The sequence below is a fragment of the Molothrus ater genome, chromosome 3 (assembly GCF_012460135.2).
Source record: "Molothrus ater isolate BHLD 08-10-18 breed brown headed cowbird chromosome 3, BPBGC_Mater_1.1, whole genome shotgun sequence".
Lineage (NCBI taxonomy): Eukaryota > Metazoa > Chordata > Aves > Passeriformes > Icteridae > Molothrus > Molothrus ater.
Genome location: NC_050480.2, coordinates 24,397,555 through 24,422,038, shown reverse-complemented (window position 1 = coordinate 24,422,038; position 24,484 = coordinate 24,397,555). Strand labels below are relative to the sequence as shown.

Below are 24,484 nucleotides of genomic sequence, written 5' to 3'. Positions count from 1 at the left end.
CGAGCAGTGGAACAGGCTGCCCAGGGAAGCAGTTCAGTCACCACCATCCCTGGAGGGATTTAACACTTGGGGCATGCTGGGTTTAAGGCTTAGCAGTGCTGAGTTGAGGGTTGGACTTCATCTTTGAGGTCTTTTCAACTGAAAACTCTCAGTGATCATCTTTACATCCAAGGCAAACTGATTCATCATTCAGAGCTCTCATGGAGAGCCCAGTCTAAGGGCCAGCATTGGTGGAGGGGGAGGCCTTTGTCCACATTTTCATGCAGCAACTACTAAACCATCCATGCAGAACTCCACCTTCAAAGATGCAGTGGAAAGTCAGCATTTTTGGCTCTGCCTACTAATGCAGAGATCATCTTTTCTTCCAGCTGCAATATTTTTTCCTATGGTGTCACCTTGGTCCCCTGAAGAGACTGTGTTGCCATGAATGCTGCTTGTCTGTGGTGTAATAGCTGCATGCTGAGCAGAAGAGCAAGCAATCCTCTCTTCTGTGTATTCTCAGTAACCACCTCTTGTCAAAGGATGTCATGATTCCTATCATGGTGTTATTAAATGTACAGTAGGTGTTTCCACTGCAGTACACAAGCAGCGTTTGCAGTGACAGAAAAACATGATTACAGGGAAGATGATGGATAATGAATCAAGTTTTTCTCCCTTTATTTGGAATACTATTTCTATGAGCTTGTCTGAAAGGCAATTCCTCTCCTTTCTACCTCAACCTATTCTGTGAAGCATGAAAGCAGACAGTCACCTCTTTTGTGAACATTTTTGTGAACAATTTCTCCTTTTGTGAACATTTCTCCTGAACAGTCTATTTGAGAGCCCAACGTCTGACAGATATCTCTACCCTCAATAACCTTATTCAATTACAGAACAAATAAGCTAATGGTTTACAGAAGTTATATCTCACAAAGAGATATCAGGAATGCATGCATACATTTTCTTTTAGTGTAAACATTATATTCTTCTGGATTCTCCTCTTATTTGGACAAGGTAAAACTGTTTGCAGTTAAGAGTTGAAAAATCTTTCTGTTTGGTAAAGAAAAAAAAACATCAGAAATTTACAGTCACTTTTCAGGATGAAAAATAAAGATTATTTGAGAAAAGTTAAGTCTTACCCGAAAATTTCCATCCCTTTTTTTTGGTTGCTTTTTTTTGGGGTTTTTTTTTCACACATCTTCATTCCTGCTCTTCGTTTGCACCGAGGTGTAATGAAGTGGCTGGATACATCAGGCCTAAAAGTCACCTCTGGCACTGCAGAGTGCACAGAAAAAGCCTCTCCTGCACCTCTGTGACACACCTTTTGCTTCCTACTCTGCAGGGACAGTGGCTTTCTAAGGTGCAAGGCAAAAAGCCAAAATAAAACATGCTACATCTCTGCCTTCACCAAATTTGTTTTATTCTTTTCTTGTCCTTTTTTGGTAAATCAAGATCAGTAAGAAAAATGGTAAATGGATTTTTTGTAAGAGATGGTATTAATATACCTTTATCCAATGAATAGCGACCACTATTCATTGCACTGATGCTATAAACAAGACATCCATATCTTACATTTTTTAAGTCTGTACCCTCTCATTTAATATTACCTTAGGTTCACAGAAAGTTTTTCAATTCAGAGAGATAAAGAATATTTCATTTATATTCCTTCACATACCATCAAGCCCATTATGATGGCTGTAGTTTCTTTTCCCCAAAATACTTAATGAAGAGTGGTTGGAGGGTGCAAGCAGTCGTTTTGCACTTGGACTTTGAAGGCTTGGTGTTGACCTGATTACACTGGGTTTCACAGCAGGATGTATCTCTGTTTGAGACAAAAGAGAGAGAGAGAAATGACATCTACTTGATTTTAAGATAAATAAAACAATCTATTCCACATATGAAATTTACTTTTGTTTTTCAGTGAAAAGAAAATTCCTTCTGCACTTGTGTGTTTACAAGACCTTGAACAACACGAGTCCTCCTACCCACAGGTCCTCCAAGTAAGAAAGATCTATTTCACTTTAGGTTACCCAAGCTCAATTCCACAGTGCAGATATGTAAGGATTTGAGGTTAAGAGCTAATAAATACAAAACAGTCTGAAATGGGTGCGTTTATATTTTCATACCCTTTTGAGATTTATATTGAAGCTACACACCCACAGGTTTCTGCAAGCAAATAAAAGCATTTTACTGTAGTGAAACTACCTCAATTCCTCAAGCTATTCAGTATTTTCTGTCACAGTAACAGGCTTTAGAGGATCTTCCCACACACAAGTCACAAGGTGCAGGAGTCAGGGGGCCAGACACTGTAGGGCTCTGCAGCTAAAACTGCCCCAAAACTGCAGCGGGAACACTTCCATACTTCCCCTTACTGGGGAGCTTCAAACATCCCAGAGTATCTGCTTCATGGAGCAAGATTATTTTGGAGAAAAAGGAATAAAGAGGGTATGAGGCAGCAAAGCACATCTGGCCAGCACATTTCAGGGTGGCACCTGCTGTGTTTGCCAGGAGCTGACACAGCTGCAGGGAAATTTCTGTATATTCTGCCAGATAAAAGTGGCAAAAGGAAGCCTCGGATGAGTCTGCTGGTCCCTCACCAGGAATTTGCTGAACCAATTAATTAATTCCCATCACACATTTGGGTTCAAAATGCCACCAGCCTGTCCAGCCTTGGGTAGAGCCAGGCTTGTGTGGGAAGTCAGCTGCCCGGGGGCAGGTCCTGTCCCTGTGTCACAGTGCAGGGCACCAGCTGCCAGCACTGTGCAGGGCATGAGGATCTGCAGCCCAATTACAGCAGCCCTCTGATGGCCCCAGGCAGCAGAAGAGGCTGAAAAGGTGAGGGCAGAGGACGTGGGAGTCAGATCAGCAGTCAGCTGCCCAAGGCAGGTGAGATCCGAACACAAAAACTGAGTACTTTCCCATTTGCAGCCCAGGTTTACGCTTCCTGAAAAGTGCTTCTTTCTGCTTATAAAGTGCTTTTTTTCTGTTTATAAAATGGAACACAGAAACTGGGAAGATGCAAAATCTACAGTGAGGCCAAGTATCCAAGGAGGAGCCTCTCCAGCCTCTGCCATGCATGGCCGTCATTCAGGAGAAAGAGAAACCACTGCATAAAGTCAAAGCCCACTGCAATAGCATGTTTCTCCTCCTTCAGAAATGCCCAAAGTCTGATACCCAAGTGCTCACCTGCCCTGCCTGGAGCTCTTGGTCTCATGGCCTTGGCCAGGCTGTACTGGAACAGCGTGCCAGGAGACAACCCCAACAATTTTCACACTGGAAAAGATTTTGCTTAATTGTTCACCACTGCTTTGGTTGGGGCTTCAATCACACTCTCCAAGGATGAACACACTCCCACGAGAAGCCTCAAGAGGGCCAGGTAAGAAACAGTAGGGCAGAGAAATACACAGAGAACAGCAAAGAAGGGAAGGCACAGGTAACCAGTCACTTCAGGGCAGAGCTGTAGATTTGATGGCACCAAATTCCCCACCACTTAATTAGATAAGAGCTTCTTACAGCCATTCACTGCAGAATTCATCTGCTTTTCACACAGAAAAGATTTCATGGCATGTCCTGTTTTTCTTGCTGTGGGGAACAAGCATCTCATACTTTGCTTTTTTTACTAAAATGGGAACAGAGGCATGCTTAATGTTATGAACACCACTGATTGCTAAGGCAAAACTCTAAACCGAAATAGATCCCTTGCGCTGTTTGCTGAAGGTAATTGGAATTTGCATTCTAAAATGTTCATTTAGCAATCTTTTCCAGTTTTCTGAAGGAAATGGTAGATTCCAGGGCTAACACTTTGGCAAATAAAATCTTATTTTATTTGCCAAAGAGCTCCAGCAGCAACCACAGTAATCCCAGCAGTTGCATCAACATATGAGAACTCCACCTCCTTTCATCTGCAACCTATAGGAGAGACAATTTCATATTTTCAGTGTGAGCAAACAGTTGAGGAAGGAAGCATTTCCTTCCTTCAACTTCTCTTCAGTTCAGAAGTCACTAATCCTCCATTAGCTTACCATGAAGGCTGTCTTTTCTCTGTCTGCAGTAGAGGAAGGTAGCAAGACCAAGCTCTACATTTAAGTTCTAGAAAGAAACTCAGTTAAACAGCCAGGATCACTTCCCAATGGACTGAGTCCTTCCTATGCAGACCTTTACATCTTAGTTCACTCCTCCTCTACATACAGACTTGCTTCAAATATTTTCATGCTTTATAACCAGCACTTTATAACCAGCTGCCTCATCATACCCAAGCAGAGTAATGAGGCATTTCAGGGGTTTTGCATATTATCCCTTCATATAATTGTATTATGGAATAATAGTAATCAAAATCTTTTAATTTCTGCTGCTCTTATGCTTGTTCTATTGCATAGCACTTCACTGAAAATCTTTTAGCCAGCTGCACCTTTTTCTATCTCAGAGAACTGACTATAGCATTCAAATTATCTCATGACCAGTAGCAAATAGCCAGTCAGCCACATTCTGAAATAAAAATAAATAGGAGTAAGAGATAATGTTTCAAAGACATAGTCGGAACCCATAGTAGGTTCCCGTTTTATAGGACCATATTTCAGCCTAAAGCAAGTAAATAACAATAACAACATTAAAAATTTCTCCCCTTTCCACTATATAAGTAGGGTAAAAAAATAAAAAAACCCAAAGTAAACAAAGAGAAGCTGAAGTCTTCTACCAAATCACCTCAACAAACATCCTGGATTCCAGAGGGGCTTAGGCAGCTGCACCTTTCCCTCACCTCATCTCCTCAACATGCATCCCAGCTGGAGTGTTAGCCTGGTTTCCTCATAACTAAGAGATAATATAGGACATTTAATTAGCCAGGGGTTCACTACAGCAGCTTTGTTTTAGGAAGCACAGTGATGACTGATGAGATTGAGGGGATTAGCCCCAGCTCTTGAGAGGACAAGGCCTAATTTTAGTGTTTGTCCTACCTCATCTGTGGAACCTGCAGCCAAGATGCAGAACCAGGGTAAAGGGAAGTGATGACCCAGGATGTGCAGGGCACTGAAATCCTCCCTACCTTAGCAGCAAGGTTGAAAGCAGTAGTGCCCTGACACATTGTTAATTGTATGCCAATAAATTTCTGTGAGAATGGCACAGCATGAATCTTAAAAAGAAAACAAGTGCCTCCTATATAAGTTATGACATGATATATAATAATAATTTTTATGAGAAAAAGAATGCAAGATTTACTTATTTACTGAAACTGCAAAAATCCCAAATAAACTAAAAAAATCACAAACAAACTAAACTAAAAAAATTTAACCAAGCTACATAGCAAACAAAAAACCATTTTCTAGCCATCCCTATAAAGCTAATTCAGATGAATGTAACCTACTGCACTGGGTTCATTTCATATTCCCATAACACACATTATTTTCCTCAGCCGTACTAAGACACTGTTACTTCCCATACAGTCAAATTCTAAGCAGACTCTACAGATATCTGGCATATTTTAGCACTGTTAATCTTCTACCAGACCTTCATGTAAGTTCACAAAATGCTGCCTGACACTATTCATCCATTTACTCACATTAAACATACAGACAGACTCCCAGAGGGGTCGAGACAACTCCTCAAAGGCAATATAACACAATACTAAAAACATGTGATGCCTCCTAAGTTTCCCCACATTACCATTTCCTCTTTAGATGCACAGACAGGTCAGCTGGAAGAACCATCCCCTGTCCAGCTTCCCCCCTCACAACCACAACTCCACCAAGTCAACCAAAGTAGTCCCTTCAACACACATAATATACACAGCTGGAATGTCTGTAGGGAATTATCCCTGGCTTTTTTCTTAAACTCCAGGGCAGAAGGAATCAAAATTCAGTGAGAATGGCATTAATTCCTCATTAACCACATTCTTGAAGTTAGTATTTTAACAAAACTGATGTCCTGGAAGAACAGTTGTAACTACATTAATAGCTGATTTCTATTTCAGTAAGGCAAGAGACTGTTTACTTTGATCTAGTACAAAAAAAAACTTCCTGGTGATTGAAATAATGAACAAAACATCTAGACTAAGCTCTACACTCAGCTGTAGAGTTCGCTTCTGGAGAACAGGATTGATACACAGCAGAATTACTCGCTGCATCTCTGATCAACTGATTGATTTCTATCCTCATTTCAGGATTAACAGGCTCTGGGTTACCACAATTCTTATATGACTGTGCAAATATTTAACAGGCACTGATAGCTCATTGCAAGGAATCACTATTACCAGAATTTTTCCTCTCCCCATGTACTTTTGGGTTCACATCCTCTTGGTTGTGAGCTCAGTACACATTTCACTGCACCTTTTGGACTTAGGCCATCAAATTACAAGGTATGCATCTTAGCGTGGCTGAGCTCCCCTGCTCTTCAGTAAAAAGTAGTATTGCAAATGGATACAAAGGCCACAGCAGAGCAGCCCTGAGCATACTGAGAATTTCCCCTTTGAACAGTTCTTCTTTTTATTTAGAGAGTCAGACTGTTTTTCACATTCTAAATTACATCAGGTTTCACTCTGACATTTTAAACTAGTATCAGGAAGACTTCTGCCTGTATCCTGCAAGTTCAACCATGCAGTTTTGCAACTCACAGTGGACCACCATTATTATTAATTTATTAACTTCCGAATTTTTTTTACGTTACTAAAAGCATAAATCTCTCTTTCTGTGCATCCCAGGTTATGAAGCTTCAGTACACACTGAAAGTTTGTTTGGTTTGTTATTCTCTGGAGGCAGATACGCACCTAAATACCCAATGATACATGACAGTGGTTTCCTGGTGCTTTTTATCTTCAGAGGATTCCCAGCAAGTTCACAATGTCGATCTGCATCTGAGAATTTTAAAGAATAAAACTGAGTTTAAATATTTTACTATTAGAAACAGATTTAGGACATACCAACCAGTCTCTGACTTGCATTTTTAACACAAATTTCTTTTTTTCTTTTAGCCCACCTTTTAGATTCTCCTTTTTATCATCAATACTTCTAATTGTGAATATTTAAGGGCAGGACACGTCCTCTTTCATGCAAGTGGTGTTATGATTTTTTTTTTTAAGTTAATGTACGTTTTAACATCAGTTAGATTGTAGTTTTTGCTTACAAAGTCTTTCCGGAGATAGACAGGCAAATGGAACATGGATGAAAACATGATTACTAAAAAATGCTGTTTTGGCTATTAATAATGATTTTCATTGAATTCTTTTTTGTTTTCTACACACTTCTCTGTCTCTAAATGGGACAATACAGAGTCAAGGATTTAAAGCTGGGACTACTGATTTTCGCCATACTTCACTGTAAACTTTGCATCAAAATGCTCTGTTGTAACCAAGTATTACAGAGCTCAAAGGTCTCAAAGACTGTAACTTTCTGCTAAGTACATGAAAACCAGCAGTGCAGCATCTGCCTTAAATTTCCTGCGGCTACTGTGAATACACAAGCAGTGATTCCATCCACATGTCCCAAACAAGCGTTAACATAAAGAAGTTCATGCTTAGACAATGAAGTCAGTCAACTTAAGGCAAAAATTCACAAGGCACCAGGTTTCAGTAAATAATTTCAAGACAACTGAAAATAGACCATCTTTTTTTTTTTCTTTTTTTAAGTATTCAGAATGATTGGGTTTCCCGTCTTCCAAGAGCACATAAAAACCCCCATAGAGAGCTTCCAGTATCCCTAGAATACAGGTATTCTGGTCTGGACAAAACTGCATTCATACAGTGATTATATAGGTCAGGAGGTCTCTCAAATGGAAGAACTTCCCACAAATACCTACCTACAAGTTTTACAAGAGGGACACATTATAAATAGATTATAATTGCAACTCCTCCCTGTGTTTCACCAAACTCTTCCTGTTTGCTTCATTCCAGCACATGAGACACAGTAAACAGTAACAGGAAGAGTATAAGACACCATGTAAAGAATTTACAATCCTTTTTATCAATTCTAATCTAGATCTGTGCAAAAATCACGAAGATGGTGAATGCACAGCAATGACTGGAATAACTATTTCAGATGTTCAAGAAGATGTTTTCAGTGCAGCAAACAAAGCACAACTTACTTTCATAGATTAAGGAACCTACCAAAAATTGTGGAAATACCAATGGGTTTCAAAGGTTCCAGAGTCCTAATGCTGAATACATTAAGTACTTTGTTACTTTTTCTTAATCCCAAAACATACTGTGCTCAGGAAAAAAAAATCAAAAGGCCTGGTGCCTGGAATATTTTTAATATTGTAAAACACCTGAAATTATTTAAGTGGAGGAGCAGAATGATGTGTCTCCACTGACTCCCTCAGTAAAATAAGCAGAGGCTATATGGTATTTTATAGCTACTTTGAGAAGAGCAAAGCATCACCTAAGAAGTAATTAGCAAGAAAATTTTCCATCTATGTGCCTTCACTATAAAAAACCATATTGAATCATGTTGTAGTATTTATATGCTGACTGGGAATACATACTGCAAGGAGAGCACAATTTTCATGCTTGAGATAAAGCATGTTCATCAAAGGTGAGTATTCCAAAGCACACCTATCTATTGAGACAGTAAAGTAAGCTTAACAGCAGCAAACTTTGATCCACAATAAAGTGCTCCCATAAAAAGTATAATGAAGTTTATGATCTTTACGCAGAACACAGAGAAGAACATAGAAGTTGTATTGTGCATCATTCTCAAGTGTAAAACCAGAGAATAAAATCTGGGTAGGAAGTTATCAAAACTCCCAAAATTTAAAGCAAGTCCTAAAATCAAATGTGATCTTTTATATGAGCAATAAAAAACTTAGTAAGACCAGTGAAATAGTGGAAGCTATGAGGGAAAAAAAAAACATAACAAGAAAGAATCTGATATTTTTTAGTATATTTTTCACACATAGCAAAAGCAGAAAGTGTGCTGGTGTCTGTAGCAATAGATTATGAAGGTGTGAGGAAAATACACAAGAAAATAAAGGCACAGCAGAAAAGCCAAATGCATTTTTTGTATCCCTGTTCATTGCAGAAGCATTTAAAGATGCTCACTTCCAAAATACTTTTACAAGGAAAGTATGAGAACTGCATCACATTGAAGTGTCCATAGGAAATATTTCCAAACAAACTGGTTAATCAGTAGAACCAAGTTACCAGGACCAGGTGGAATTCATCCAAACTGCTGAGCAGACATGCTGCTGGTGTTTAACAAATGCTTAAATGTTCTTGGTTGAAGAGAACAAAACCAGGACAAGTGTGATAACATTCTCCAGTAAGTAGGTCTGCAAAGTGGCAGAAGGTTGCATTATTAATAGAGGCACATGGTTAAATTTGGAAACGTCAAGGGAGCCAACAAAGACCTTGGAAGAGAAAGCAAGTTGAGCATGTTCTCATGACCGGGTGGTGTCCTTGCAGCAGGAAGGACGGACAATGGCGTGCTGGGCCTCATGAGCACACGCACCCAGCAGGGCTGGGAGAGGTCATCTCTCCCCTCAGTCCATGGCAAACACAGCCAGAGCCTGTAACCAGCTCTGGGGTCCCACCAGGGAAGAGATACAGGCACAAGGAGCAGGGCCAGCTGATGGATTGGGTGTTTCAGTGCAGCACATCCAGGGCCTGGGGGAACTGATCTGGGCAGCCTTGAGAGGGAAGGACAAGGGGACACATGGCTGGCACCTGCAGCCTCCCAGCACAGAGCCAGACCTTTCTCAGAGGAACACAGGGACAGGACACAGGGACAGGACAACGCTGCTCCTATCTGTGGCAGCAGCCAGGCTGGGAGACAGGAGATTGTTGGGTACAAGGATAAGATTATTTACTCTGAGGTTGATCAAACACTGGAGCAGGTGCACAGAGAAGTCATGCAGTCTCCATCTGTGGAGATACAAAAAGCTCATCTGGCCTAAAGGCCCATGACCACGTGAACCTTCTGCAAGAGGTGGGATCAGAGACCTCCAGGGTCCCTTCCTACTTACATGTCCTATAAACCAGTAAGTGCCAGTCTCATAAGCCTGCCAGGATCCTCTGAGGAGACCATGATCTGCCCACATGCAGCTGATCTGGCATCCAATTTAGCACTTCAGAGAGTTTTTACCAAACTGTGTCACCAAAGACCTCTGCTGTCCAGCTGTAACAGGGTAAAAGGGGCTTTTTCAGGAATTAAAACCTTATTAAAATTATTTGTCTATGTAATCCCCAAATGATCTGTGCTGTTCAACATATAAAAGGGCAACAAAAGAGGTGATTAGAGAGTTAAAATTTCCTGATAAGAAATTTCTAAGCATAATCAAAGCTAAAACTGATAGCAAAGGACAGGAGCAGCATCAAGCAATGCACATAAATGAATTCTGAAGGGGTAGAATCATCATAATATATAGATATAATGATAGCTCCTACACCATCACAAGGCAGAAAAGTATTCATGAAGTCAGAATCAACAGCTTTCTAAAAATATCTAGACAATACTAAAAAGAAATCAAAATCAGAATGTTAGAAAACGTGATGATAGGAAAACAGAAAACATGGCTTTCTAAAATTATGGGAAATCTGTATCTTGAAGTGCACATAATATGGGGCACCATAACCCTAAAGAGGATACAGCACAACCAGAAAAATTCTAGGAAATAACATTACAAACCAGAGTGTGAAACATATTTTTATGAAGCTTTAAAGCTGCCAAGTATGATGACTGATGTGGGCATTACAAAGGTGAATGAAATCAGTAATGCCAAGAAGACGATAACAAATGAGGCTGTGCTTCTAGATATGAAAGTATTTTCTAATTATTTCCTTTTCAAAAAATCTAGATTGGTAGGTCTCTTAAGCTTAGAGAGACTCTCATTAGCAAGTTATTTCTCTTTGACATTCCATCATATGTCTGTGAAAATGCAGATCTAATGAATGTACTGTATTCCCTGAATTGCATTCTTACAAACTTTGGAAAAAAATATTATGCTCTATCAATTATTTTGCTGGCTATTAAAATCTGGCACAAATTGTATTCAAAGATAACAACAGAGATATTTTCATCCTAGATACAGCTAAAAGCTCTTCCATAGCTATCAAAAGCAAGGATGCAAAACATAGTTTGTGAACTAATACCCATAAATGTAACTCAATTCAGATGAGTGGGTAGTTTTCTATCAGTAAAATACAAACTTTATGCTTACAAAGACAAATCAGAAACATTTTGCATATTCTACTGTTTTCACTTGTCTTTGTTGTACCAAACTAGATCACTAACAAGCACTATGTACCACATTTGTTAATAAATCTGAGGATTTAAACGCATAACAAATTTTCATCATGATCACTACACCCATTTCCAGATAACTATACATATATTATACAGATAATATATTACCATGCACTGAAAACACTTTGACAATCATGTCTACACAGACAACACATAGTTATCCAGATCTAAATTACTATAATTAATACATATAGTTATAATGATAAAGCTATATCCAAGTAATGAAAAAAAGTCCCTCTAAAGTCTCCCTGTGCTGAAGCAATAATGTTTACAGACACATGGCTCCCTGCCAGGCATTTATCAACCTGCCTGTGAGCTGCAAACAGATCCAGTCTCCTCAGTGATTGCTGAGAAGAATGCTCACTTTGCTTTTTCTCTAATTAAGAGACCTTCCCCAGACAGGATGGTCTTGCTTAACTTTCTAAAAAAACCCATGCAATATATTCAAACTAAAAAAGGAGGTAGTGCATGAGATTTAGACCACAACAACTTCATCTTACCAAAGCAGTTCGCCAATTCTAATTAGTCCTGGAAAAACCATCAGACAAGTTTATTGTCACCAACCACAGTGAGTCTATTAAGTTCAGACAGAACAAAGTTTGAGCTTTCCACGATGGGCCGTGCTCCTAGCAGGAGGTGCTGTGCCTTCTCAACCTCCTGGTGGCCATCCCGAGATTGAACTGGGATGTAAACGCATCCTCTCCACTACCTCCTGCTGCCATCTGAGCAGGGGTCATGCTACAGGCTTCATTAATGAGGAAAATCTAATTCTCTGCACTAACTGAAGGAATAAAGAACACGGAACAGGACCTTGTTTTCTGCCAGTGGATATAATGGGCTGAGGGAGAGGTTGTGTGTGGATGTTCAAAAAGAGAAAATATTCTGTCGAAACCTGGTTTTCAGCTAAAAGATGCTTGGGCCTTAGGTTATCATTCCCAGAAGCTTGCATCCTCCTCCAAGACATGAGAAGTACCTGCAGATGCATTCAGGTACACAGGTGGAATGCAAAAACCAATTTATTTTATGACTGAGCCGTGACACGCTTGTTCAGACAGCCTTTCTCAGATCTGGGAATCAGTTTCATTTACAACCTGGCACTTCAACAAATTGCACAAGACTAAGCGGGCATAAAACCTGGTATGCAGCTGGGATAAGTGCCCCACAAATCCTGTGCCTTCAGATTTTATGGTTTCTGAGTGTTGTTATGGTGCCTAATGCAATATAGTTGGGAAATGCTGTTACATTTTCAAGAACTGGTTTGGCACACACAGAGTCAGGTGAGTCTGACAAAGCATCTAAGCAGCCATTAGAGTCAAGTTTCAACAAAGCAACATGGAAAACAAATTCCAAATCAGTTCTTGGGCCTTGTAACCATCTCATGCCACATCACATCATGGGTGACCTGGTACCCTGGCCAGGTTATTAGTTAAACACAACTGTAATATTTCTAACACCAACACAGATACCCATTCAATACTGTAATTATTCAGCGGATGCAGCATAGGAAATCATTACTGCTAATTAAGGATCTTGTTTAAAAATTTAAAAACCCAAAAATTCAAGATAACCTTAGAAAAGGATTCAGAACATCCAGAGAAAAAGATAGACTATTTAGTTATAACAAAAATCTATAGAGTGCTCTGAGAACAGGTCACCAGATGACAGTACAGGAATAAAACTACAAAATATTCTTTTTTGCCTTTACTAGAGCAAGAATATGACAATGACAATGCAGGCAAGATCACTGTAATGATTCCACACAAAGAGATTGCCAGAAACAGAACAAGGATTGTGGATATGTGTGTGCACATGAAGAAACGTGACTTAAATTAGTTGAGGTAGAATTTGGTTTCCACTGTTAGAAAATTATTTTAATGCTGTGTTCAAAAACCATCAACAATTGTGACTTTTTTTCTTCAACATATATTAGGTCTAATCAGGAAGCATCAGAATTCAAAGAGACAAAAATCACAAGGTCCAAAATTTGCTTAAGCAAAAAGAATCATGAAAAACAGACACTACAGGGGAAAAAAGTCTTTCTACTCTTGCTGTTAATGTCATGTAGAACTCTTTCACTCAGAGCAAAGAGAAAACACTCCCAGCACTTCTAGTTGAAGAAAGAATGACTATTTCCCGCTGAAAAGCTCAGCTTTTCACTCCTCTCTTTAAAGGTTGAACACATGTTCTAGTTGGATGAAAATTTTTCTTCTGTTTTTCTTCTCCTTAAACAAAAGTTTCATCTTCTCAATATTTTTTACTGCAGTGAGTGAGAAAAATCACAGATATGGATATAAAGATATGACATTCAAGTGAACTTCTGAATTTTCCTCCATGATTCAGCAAAAACATAAATTTAAAAGTTCAATACCTTTCTCTCAGAAAGTAGCCTTTATTTTGGATTGAGGATTAAAAATATAATCTTAATCCATCTTTAGACATACTTCTTCCATGAAGAACAACTCATTTTATTCTCACAGTTGACACACGGTTTCCTGAAATCTGAAAGTTGCTCCTGACTTGCATAGATTTAAAAGAGGAAAGCAAATGGCCAAAATAACTAAAAAATTAGACAAGGACAATGAACAGAAATATTCAGCAAATTTTGGAGTACTGCAGAAGTAGGTGAAACGTTTGCATATGCATAATGGCTGGTCTTGAAGTACATAAACAGAAAATAATTACTCAAAATCAGATTTTAAGCCTCTGTGGAGTAAATTTCTTATAAACAGTGCAGACATCATCTGCATCCCAGATAAGTATGCTGGGAAAACATTCAGTGTTAATCTAATGAACATGCTTATAAACCCTACATCTAAGGATCTTAAAAGTTCTCTTCAATTCTAATACAATTGACAGTACAATGAACCAGCATGCCTCATCCTGGAATATCAAGCATCTGCTCCAAGAACTTTATCTATGGAAGACTGGGAATCATAGCCAGACAGTGTGAACTGTAAAACAACGTGCCTGGTGCAGATACAAAAGCTGTTGAAATATTCAGTGACTTTTCAGCAGAATTTACACGTGTATGCAGGTGAAGAGACTTACTGTTGCTATCTACAAAAACTAATAGCTTTTGTCATACTACTAGAAATTCATCAGGTCTTTATATTTTGGCTACAAAAAGAACAAGTGTAATACAGAATTTTATTTAGAATTAAAATTTAAAACTGGAACAGAAAAAAACAAAATGATGCAACTACGATGAATAAACATGGCTATCACCACCATCTGATTGTCACAGTGACAAAGGACTGTATTGCACACCACATTTAAATTATTATGAAATGCCAGTTCCTGATTCTTTGACCAATCCCATTGAAAAAAATATCTATAGGTTCTGCTCAGCAAATGATTAAAAAAACAACAACAGAAAAGCATGCTTCTTTCATAATGCCTAGTAGGAAGAATGTATGTTGTGGCACTGATTTTCCCTTCCTGCCCCCCATTTTTGTTAATGTCAGTTTTTGAAAGTGAATGAGGTAATAGTTTTTAATTAATTTGAAATGTTCCCACAGTTTAAGATCTGTTCAAGGCAACCAATGTGTCGGTATATGCTGGACAAATGAAAAAAATAAAAATGAAAATCAAAAGCGTATAGACAAGAAATGTTTATTGAAAAAGAAAATAAAATTAAAAGACAAAAATGGGTGGGAAGCACAGCACACAGAACTAAGAATTAAAAAAACATCTTACATTCTGCCTTAATGGCAGCACAGTTAATAGGGACAAAGGGACGTCGCGCTGCCTGCCGCAGCCGGAGGGTGTTTTTGCAGACCTGCCGGGCCAGTTTTGTCCAACAGGTGGTGTGCAGAAAGAAAGCCTGCCGCGTTTTCACCGCCGACTTGGGGCTGCCCGTGTTCCGCACCGGGGTGCCCTGCGTGGCCTGCCGCGACAGGTGCGTTCGGACATGCGGCTCCTGCGGGACAGAACACGGACAGCGTCACACACAGCTCAGTCACGGCACCCAAACAGCCCCAGAAGTCAATACAGCCTCAGAAAGGGATTCAGGACATCCACAGGAAAAGAGAGACTATTCAGGACATCCACAAATAATTTTAGAAAAGGATTCAGAACATTGAGAGAAAAAGAGAGACTATTTAGTTATAACATTAAAATCTACAGAGTACACTGAGAACAGGTCACCAGATGATAGTACAGGAATAAAACTACACAATATTCTTTTTCTTTTTTGCTTTTACTAGAGCAAGAATATCTCAATGCAGGCAAGATCACTGTGATGATTCCACAGAAAGAGAGAAATGGAATATGGATTGTGGATATGTGTGTGTACATGAAGAAATGTGACTTAAATTGGTTGAGGTATAATTAGGTTTCCACTGTTAGAACATTATTTTAATGCTATGTCCAAAAACCATTAACAATTGTGACTCTTTTTGTTCAACCTATGTTAGGTCAAATCAGGAAGCATCAGAATTCAAAGAGACAAAATCACGAGGTCCAAAATTTGCTTAAGCAAAAAGAACGTAGTATCTGTGAAAGACAGACACTTCTTTTTCCCCCTGTAGTGTCTGAGAAAGACACTACAGGGGGAAAAAAGAAAAGTCTTTCTACTCTTGCCGTTAATCTGATGTAGAACTCACAGGAATACATGAATAACATGTCTAAACACTTTACACCAAGCAGGCCTGTGCAGAAAGTCACCGAGCAGACAGCTCTATTGAGAATGGATATATAATGCCATCCTAAATGAGATGTTGTATAGTAGATTTAACATTTCAGAGCTAACAAACCATTTGACAGACAAAATGACATTTGTACACCAAAAATGCAGGAAGCACGTGCTTGTTTATACAGGAAGTAATCCAATAAAGATATGGCAAGGCCTAAGCACTGTACAGTTCGACTTAACACAGAAAAAGGATTAACAAATTGAGTTTTGTAGTACCAAAGTTGAATACATAAATGAAAACCATTCCATTAAATAATCAAATCACAGCAGTCTTGTGAAAGCACCATGTTTTGTTTTAGAAAAGCTTGTCTACACAATCCTACCTCTGTAGGTTGGCTGGAAGACAGCTTATCTTCATCTGTCTGTGTGGGCATTTTCAGGCCACCATATTTCTTCCAATAAATCCAGCAAGATGCACACAACCTACACTGCATATTAGGAGGGCCCCAAGAATACCATTGGTGAGACTGCGGAGCTAAGGAGGAGAAAGCAGCACAGTGAACTGGTGCAAGCTACATTCACTACAATCAATCCAAATGCTGTAATAGATTATTATATACAGCCATAACACATGGCAATAGCAGAGCATTGTATGGATAAAAATTTAATATATTTCACAGTGAAAGTAAGAACTTGAATTGTTTGTTGCTTCATTTTTTTACAAAAGTGCCAGAGAGGTGAACTCTAAATGGAAATTCTGGAAATGCTTCTAAAATGAATTTTAAACCAGAGACTTTGTATTGCTGAGATTTTCTCCCAGAGAACTACCAGAAAAAAAACCAACAAACCCACTATTTCCAATCTCACCCTGGAAGTCAGGCTAATTAAGTTGGATTTTATATCTGCTCTCATATAACCTATGTTGAGGGCTGCTATTTCAAGAAGTCCAACAAAAATTATCACACAAAATACTAGAAAGAAACAACAGTCCTCCCCATGCGTTCCCCAAAAACACTCCAAAACCATTCAAAGAAAAAAAAAAAAACCTCAAAAAGCCTCTGCAGCCCTGAAGAAAAACCAAAACTAAATTTGAATCTAGCTTTGTGAAGGTAAAGGAATAATAAATCAATGCCACCATATTATACTACTTAATCTTTCTGTGCTTTATGAATTGTTTAAAAATAAATCATAAAGAAATTTGAATACTTTAATTAATATACTGAAGGCAGCTCTAACTTTAAAGATATTTCTGCCATAAGAGCAATTGCAAATTATCCTCTGTCATATCCTAACAAAATTACATACCTTTTTTTTCCTAACAGCACATATTAAGATTCACCCAAATTCTTGAGTCATTAAAAAATATATTTACTTACTATAGCAGCTTTCACAAGCCCGACCTATTACTGTGGCTTGTGCCTGGTAAGAAGCTCCCATTGCTCCATTGACTGCAGCAGGTTTCCCATTGTTGCTGGATATTTGATTGGGATTTGGTTTATTGCTTTAAATAAATTTTTAAAGGTTGCAAAAAAAAAAAAAAAAAAAAAAAAGTGGTTTTATTAACTGGTTAGTCAACAGGAAGACAAACAATCTAATTCTGGAATTCTGATGTGTGCTGACAATATCTATAAAATCTTCTCTAAACAACAAGAGTAATTTTTGTACTCCTCTATTATTTTCAGCATTGTCAGACACTTGCTATGTTAGGAGCTACTCTGAGACTCCAATTTGCAGCTTTTACTGTGCTCAGATTGTCTAAGCTACTTGGAAAGCTCATAAAAGACCAACTCTCAGGGGTCAAAGCATTAACACAAGTCTGACATAGCATGGAATTTAAGAAGTGGTTCTAGTCAGCAGATAAGGTTTACGAGTTGAGGTTGGACTTTGATTGAAGTATAACAAGAGGACCAACAGTGCCTGTAATACAACAACATTTTTGATCCCAGGAAAGGGTCAAACAGCCTCCTGTCTGAAAAAGAAGTACACACAGTAATACAAATGTCTTATAACCACAGCAAAACTCACCCATCTATCTGCTTGTTCTGTCTCAGTTCTCTTCTAAATTACTTCCTCTCTGAAAAGGCTAACTGGTTTTTGGATATTTCTGTTTGGCTTTTTAGTAATATTGTACTGTATCATTCTCATAATTATTCTAACTTCTAATACTTTAGTGAAGTAGGACTTTACAGGCCAATTAATTCAGAGGGCATCAATATAACTCCTCACTAGATTAAGTGCAATATTTCCAGAGTTTCAACTTTGTGAGTGTTAATTACCCTCAATACAATGCAAGGCTGGATACATTGATTGCTAAGATAATTATTTGTCATTTTAGGCAGCATAAAATACATTAAAGAAAAGTTAAAATGACAATTGAAGAAACCTTTGCTGTATCAAGTCTCAATTTACAATGCCAATAACTGTCTCCTGCCTTTTCCTTTTTCACTGTATCATCAAGAGACAATTTTACAATTTCCACATATTCTTAATCCTGGACTCAAGGTACAGGAGAAGAGCTGGAAAGACAATTAAGTCTTCCACATTATGATCTGTTGCTTAGTTACCTTTCAGAAAGGCCATGAATTGAAAGGGACTCTCTGGAATTAAGGACAGAACCTTGCAATTGTAGGAAATACCTAATGATCCAGTTCAAAAAGGTACTCAGCTCTGAGAATCAATTCTACTCAGATTTCAAATGCAATAAATGAGTCTTGAAGCAGAGCATTTAGCAATCCCATGACCACCACAGATACCAAAGCCTTGAGAAGTCCCTAGAAGACTAGAGATTTTGTCTTGAAATGGAGGCAAAAGAAAGGCAGTAAGATAAAAATGCAAAAATCCCCCCTTTAGAAACACATTTTGTCATCCAATACAGCTGGTCCCTACTGTGAACTTATTGAAAATCTGTAATTGTCCACATGGACCAGGGAAATTAAATTGAAAAGGCATAATGTAAAGTCTGAGCACCTTATGGTTTTCCTAAAGCAGCCACTCATCTGAGAAGGTTAGGGAACACTCATACTAGAGTTTTTAGCTTTTTTTAAACAGTGTGACTTATTAGAGATGTGAGCTTCAAAACTCACAAAATTTGTTCTGAGATAAGATTAAAATAAATTTAACAGTCTGCTGCTTTCATTGTAACATCTGTTTAAGAGAGAAAAGCCAGTATGAAATATGAAAATGAAACTCTATTGTATGCAATTTATACAAGCCATCAAAAATCTTTGTGAAGTACTTCCTTTGTTATTACATTCTTCTGTTATACAAACACTCACAACAATGGGAAGTTCATATATAAGTAAACTGAATATACCCACAGAAAGCTTAGAAAAAAGTGAGTTGGAATCCTTTCTCTTGTCATAATATTGAGGAAATTATGAATATGTAAGAGGGATTTTATCTTTTTTCTACAAATCAGATGTTAACAGAAGCAGATATAGCATCCAGTTTAAATGTAAAAGAAATACAGATCAAAAACCCCTCAGAAGAAAACAAGATTGCTTTAGTAGCATGTGGTCAAAGATAGAAGATCTGGGGCTGTGTGCTACCTTTAATTTAGAACCAGAACATCTCTTGTCTCTAGATGAAGAACAGATTTTATCAGCCAGATAAAACTGTAATGGGAAATTATTTTATTTTATGTAACTACATTAACAACTGCTTCTACTTTGAAATATTACATTTACACAAATATAAAGTGTTGTACTACAGGGATTTGGAAGAGATTGTTTTGAAAAAAACTGCTTTTTGCATTAGTAGGCTCTTCTTGCATGTGAACAGACCACAGGTAGCACTTGATCAGCCTTTGTAAAACTTCTTATTCCAGACAAAAGATTGCAGGTCAAAAAGAAAGAGCAGTAAAGTAACAAAGTTTCACTTAAAACAAGAGTTTCTGGCATTTTCGGATTATATCTCTGAATATAATAAATCCTGTAAAAGTAACCATTACAGAGATGAGTAGGAAAATACCATGCATGTAACTGCATGTTACTGTTTCAATTTTACCTGCATATTATTCAAAAAATGAATTTGTTGTTATACTCACTAGGTGGGGATGTATACTTGTTTCAATTTACTTTCTGCTTCAGCTGCTTTCAGACGTTTCTAGTTGAAAAATTAACACATTAAAATATTTTATTACATTAAGGTATGACATTTCATAAAACTGCACACACAATACATCTTTAAATTATTTCTATTTTGTGATTTCAGCAGAGCTTCCAAAACAAGCGTAGAAATGTACACAATGAAAATCACGACAAACAAGCTTTTGATTTTTAGTATTAGTTTGAAATCATAACCTGCTGTCCTTCCCAGTAAAACTCACAGGCCTCACATATGACAACAAAACTAAAAATGACACTGACAGCCTACATAAATCACATCTATATAAACATGTATCACACTGTGACTACCCCTCATTGCAGAATTAAGTAGAAATTAAATTAATGAAATTGTGCTCCTCGCCAGTCATGTAACAAAACTTGTCTGCTCTGTCCAGACTGAGGCTGAGCTTTTATACCACAGTACTAGTAACAATAAAGTCCACTGAGTCTTAGAAAGAACTAAACACTTACTAGCATTAAATGCCATCAAAACTGTGGCTCAGGAAAATCACAGTAACAGGACAGCTATGCTATTGTCAAGATAGTAAATTCACAGACTAAATCATTACTTTCTTCATACCTGCAACAAACTCAAACCATTTTGCATTTCAACAATGTTGAGAAGTTTTAGTAATTGCCATATATTATACAAGTAACTAGGACAACAGTTTTTTCAACAGTGGCCCAAGAAATATAGAGTTCAGGTGCCCAAAGGTTTTCCAAAACATTTGTATGTAAAAGATGAAGAAAAAACATTATTTCCCTGCATTTCCTGTACTCAAGACATTACTTCTGTTCACTTGAGAGGAAAAAAAGGAAAAGCAAGAGAGAAAAGAATTTGAATCATGGTCAATTTCATTACAGAGGATAAAAAAAAAGGAGGAGACACGTTTATACCCAGCAATAATAAATCAGTACACTACCTGTCTTTATAAGGTGATTAAAATTCAGTCCTTCATTTCACCTGCAATCACCACTTCTCCTCTCTGCTGTACTCTTATTTTTTTGATATCCAACTTTTGCAGGGTTTATAACCCAGGAAAATATTTCCCACCTTGAGAAAACCATCATGAGATGACTCTGCTCTGAGAGTCCCTTGCCTGAGCCATGAGGTGAGTTACAGGGCAATTCAGCTTTACTGGCCCAGCAGTCTGACTAAACCTCCTGCTGTAAACTGCTGTTCTTCTCCATTTCATTAAGTTGCCTCTGTGTTGTCCATTTATAAAACTCTCACTTATAAAATTGCATCTTTAGGAGTAATGTGTAACAAATAGACTTCTAATCAGTCCATGCCACCATTAATTAATTCCTGTGCAATGAGAGCTCTCTTCCATTTATCTCCAAAACAGTTGGTTTATTTTTCCTTACAGCTTTTTGCTGTTCACAGATGCCCAGTTTGGAGCTACAGAGGTGAATCCCATTGACACTGCTGCTACAGTAGCAATCTTTCCCCAGTGCCAGACTTGGCAACACTGCTCTACCCTCAGGAGGCCCACAGAAAAATGCAAACAGGTCTGCTCTGCCTGTTTGGGTCAGTTTTTACAAGAGCAAGGAAAAAGAACAGCAGCAGCACCATGCTCCAAGTCTCATAAACTGGTAGTTTTTAATCTGAGAACATTTCACAGCCCCAGCAGAGGAGCTCCCGGTGGTGAACTTAACAGCAGGACACAGGTTTTCCACAACTGTCTCTCATTCCTTTTCTTACTATATCCAACAATGTAGAACTTGTTTGCAGCCTGACAGAAGCATGTGAAACTGCCAGGCAACAGGTTACCACACTCAGAGCTTCCTAACAAACTGGTCCATTCTACAAAAATGAATAAATCTCACTGCACACCTACCACGAGCAAAAGAGAAAATACAATAAAGGGCAAAAAAGGATGAAAGTAGCCCTGAAGCACTGTCAGAATGTAAAGGCATGTGTAGGAAGCTGTATTAAGCCCTGATGGCAGTGCCAATGAGAAATGACTACATAGACATGGATTAAATTTTAGCATACTTTTAGTACTGGCATGGGGGTTGTAAGGAATGCAATTTAACAATTGCTTTTCTCTTTTATTTACTAAAGGGAATGATATACTGTCTTCTAAAAAATAAATGATGCAATGATATTTTAGTATAAGCTATATTTTTATACATTAAAATTATGGCTACCATTGGTCTCTAAAAGCAACAGAACATGTCACAGCTTGAATTCTCACTGACATACCAACTTCTAAGTACAGAGAGAGAGGAAAGGATGCAGAAAGAAGACTACCAATAGTGCAGTTTCTGAGATTAAACCTCTGTTGAAATCTAGAGACAGAACTGGTAAAAGCTGGAGGCTGAAACTGAAAATATTTAGACAAGAAACAAAGCACCAGTTTGTAACAAATCCCTGGAGCAATGTAATGAGTTACTGGAGCAATGTAACAAAGAGAGCTGATGCTTTACCTGGAGAAAAAATTTACATCTTAAACAGTATATCAATCAGGTCTTACAGACTGCATTGCAGGGGAGGTCAGACTATACTAACGCAGTTTTTCATGGGGTCTAATGCTAGCATTGAAAATGAATGTTTGTGGGTTTAAAGAACTTTTGTTAAAAATATCAACTTACAAATATCCCAAGAACTGACCACTTTCCTAAATTAGTACCGTTTTCAACAGTGGAAATAAATAAATAAATGAGAGGCAAATGTATTATACTGTTGCAGAAGAACAATTTAGGCACCATTTAATGTGTTCACTCTTTCCCTCTTACGGAGTCTCAATAAAGTCTTTTCCTGTGGAATCGGACTTTCAAGGAGAACACCACAAATAAGTTTTCATTCAGTAGAATCAATCAATCAAACCTGGCCTTCCTCAAACAGTGTATATAACACAGTGGACATGAGAAGTGCCCCATCACCAGGAATGATTACCCAAGGCCTGAATTAGTTTTGCTAGACAAATTCAGAGAACTTAACATATCTTCCCTTCAGTTTGACTTGAAGGGAAGATGTTCTCAAAGCAAGGTGGTAGCAGTACCTCCACTGCCATTAAATCACCACATTTATAACCTAGCAAGAATAACATTTAGTAAAAATTATGATAAATAAACCTTTTTTATGCCTGACACAACACATCCAATTCACACAAAGAAATAAAGATTATTAAAAGAAATTTTTTATATTAAATCACACTGATCTAGAACTCAGAGATTGTATTTTAAGATTCAAGATACACAGCAAATCTCTGCTGACAGCACCTCTTTAGGATAAAAACCAACAGTGGAAAAAAAAAGGGGGTTGAAGTGAAAGGAATGGTGACAAACCTAGAAAAACATGCCTTTATAGGGAACATATTATATTCTTTTTGTATTATCCATAGAACTAAAATGTCCTAGTGATACTCCAAGACTTTACCATGCAGTAAAAAACCTTTCCCTTACTTTCCATGCCCTAACAAGATGATGTAGAAACAATTTCAAATAAGCCAGAACAATCTGAACTAACCATCCCTCTGACACATTTAATTTGAAACAAGTCCAAAAATCCGTCTAATAGTACAGCTGTAGTTATTACAGTATAAAAATTATTTTCAATACACTGTCCATAACATCACCATCAATCATGTGGCAAATAAAGGAGGTACTAGCTTAAACATTAAATCAGCAATTAAAATGGAGCCTTTTCAAGTATTTTATGGTCTAAACTAAGGGGTAAATATATTAAAAGTACAGTATATAAAAAGCATCAACACTGACATTTTGCCTAAACCTGCTAAAAACATCTCAGTATTGGTACCCAACATAATCTTGATGTGTTTTTGCTCCAGAGCAACCCAAACAGTTGAACATTCAATCAGAAGGATGAACAAAACCACTGTGTGCAAAATGGTCTCAATTTTGAAATGCTGGTAATGCCAAAGTAATGCTTCATCCAGAAGTACCAATTAAGGGTTCATAACACCAGCAGCCACTGTAACACAACGTATTTTGTGCTTCCTTCAGTCCCATGGCAGAGCTTCACAGTCTAAAGCATTTGCTCTGCAGCCCATTTCCATCTGATCCCCTACTGAAGGGGGAACCAGGAATCCTATTGCTTCAAACCAGCATAGAATACAAATAGGCTAAAAAGCTCTTCACAGCTATGGGATGTACAGCAGAGGATTCAACAATGCAGCCTGTAACACCACTGGTCTATACCCCAAAATATTACCTTAGGCCTCCCATCACATATCTTTTCAAGAACACAAACAGATTTTTATGGTTTAACAAGATCACTTTTTTAAAAGAATGTCTCAGACTGGTTCATTCTGAAATAGTCATTGAATTACCTGCTGCACATATCTGTCAGTGGTTTTCCACATGTAGTAATACTCAATGATGCTAGTCAGCGACTTCCAAGGGAGCTGAAAAACATTTGTTACAAGTGAAAATGGTTTCAAGAAATTGCAATGTCCACTTCTTATTAAACACATGTTAAAATCAAGTATAGTTGAGGCAAATACTAAAACCTGAATGTGTTAAATAACTGCATTAGAATCCATATGCAAAAAACCTACATATTGCAATTA

At 37.9% G+C, this 24,484-nt stretch overlaps 1 protein-coding gene across 4 annotated transcripts in view; it reads right to left on the bottom strand.

Annotated features, from left to right (window-relative positions):
* The window catches only part of MTA3 (metastasis associated 1 family member 3), a 138,670-nt gene that overhangs the window by 40,049 nt on the left and 74,137 nt on the right, over nucleotides 1-24,484 (bottom strand). For all 4 annotated transcript variants that reach the window (XM_054514259.1, XM_036379972.1, XM_036379971.2 and 1 more), the window contains exons 10-16: nucleotides 24,245-24,319; nucleotides 19,886-19,944; nucleotides 17,217-17,341; nucleotides 16,224-16,375; nucleotides 14,904-15,126; nucleotides 6,737-6,823; nucleotides 1,655-1,801 (exon numbers count right to left, since the gene is read on the bottom strand). In XM_054514259.1, coding sequence (XP_054370234.1) covers nucleotides 1,655-1,801; nucleotides 6,737-6,823; nucleotides 14,904-15,126; nucleotides 16,224-16,375; nucleotides 17,217-17,341; nucleotides 19,886-19,944; nucleotides 24,245-24,319 — 868 coding nt within the window. The remainder of the gene's footprint in view (nucleotides 1-1,654; nucleotides 1,802-6,736; nucleotides 6,824-14,903; nucleotides 15,127-16,223; nucleotides 16,376-17,216; nucleotides 17,342-19,885; nucleotides 19,945-24,244; nucleotides 24,320-24,484) is intronic.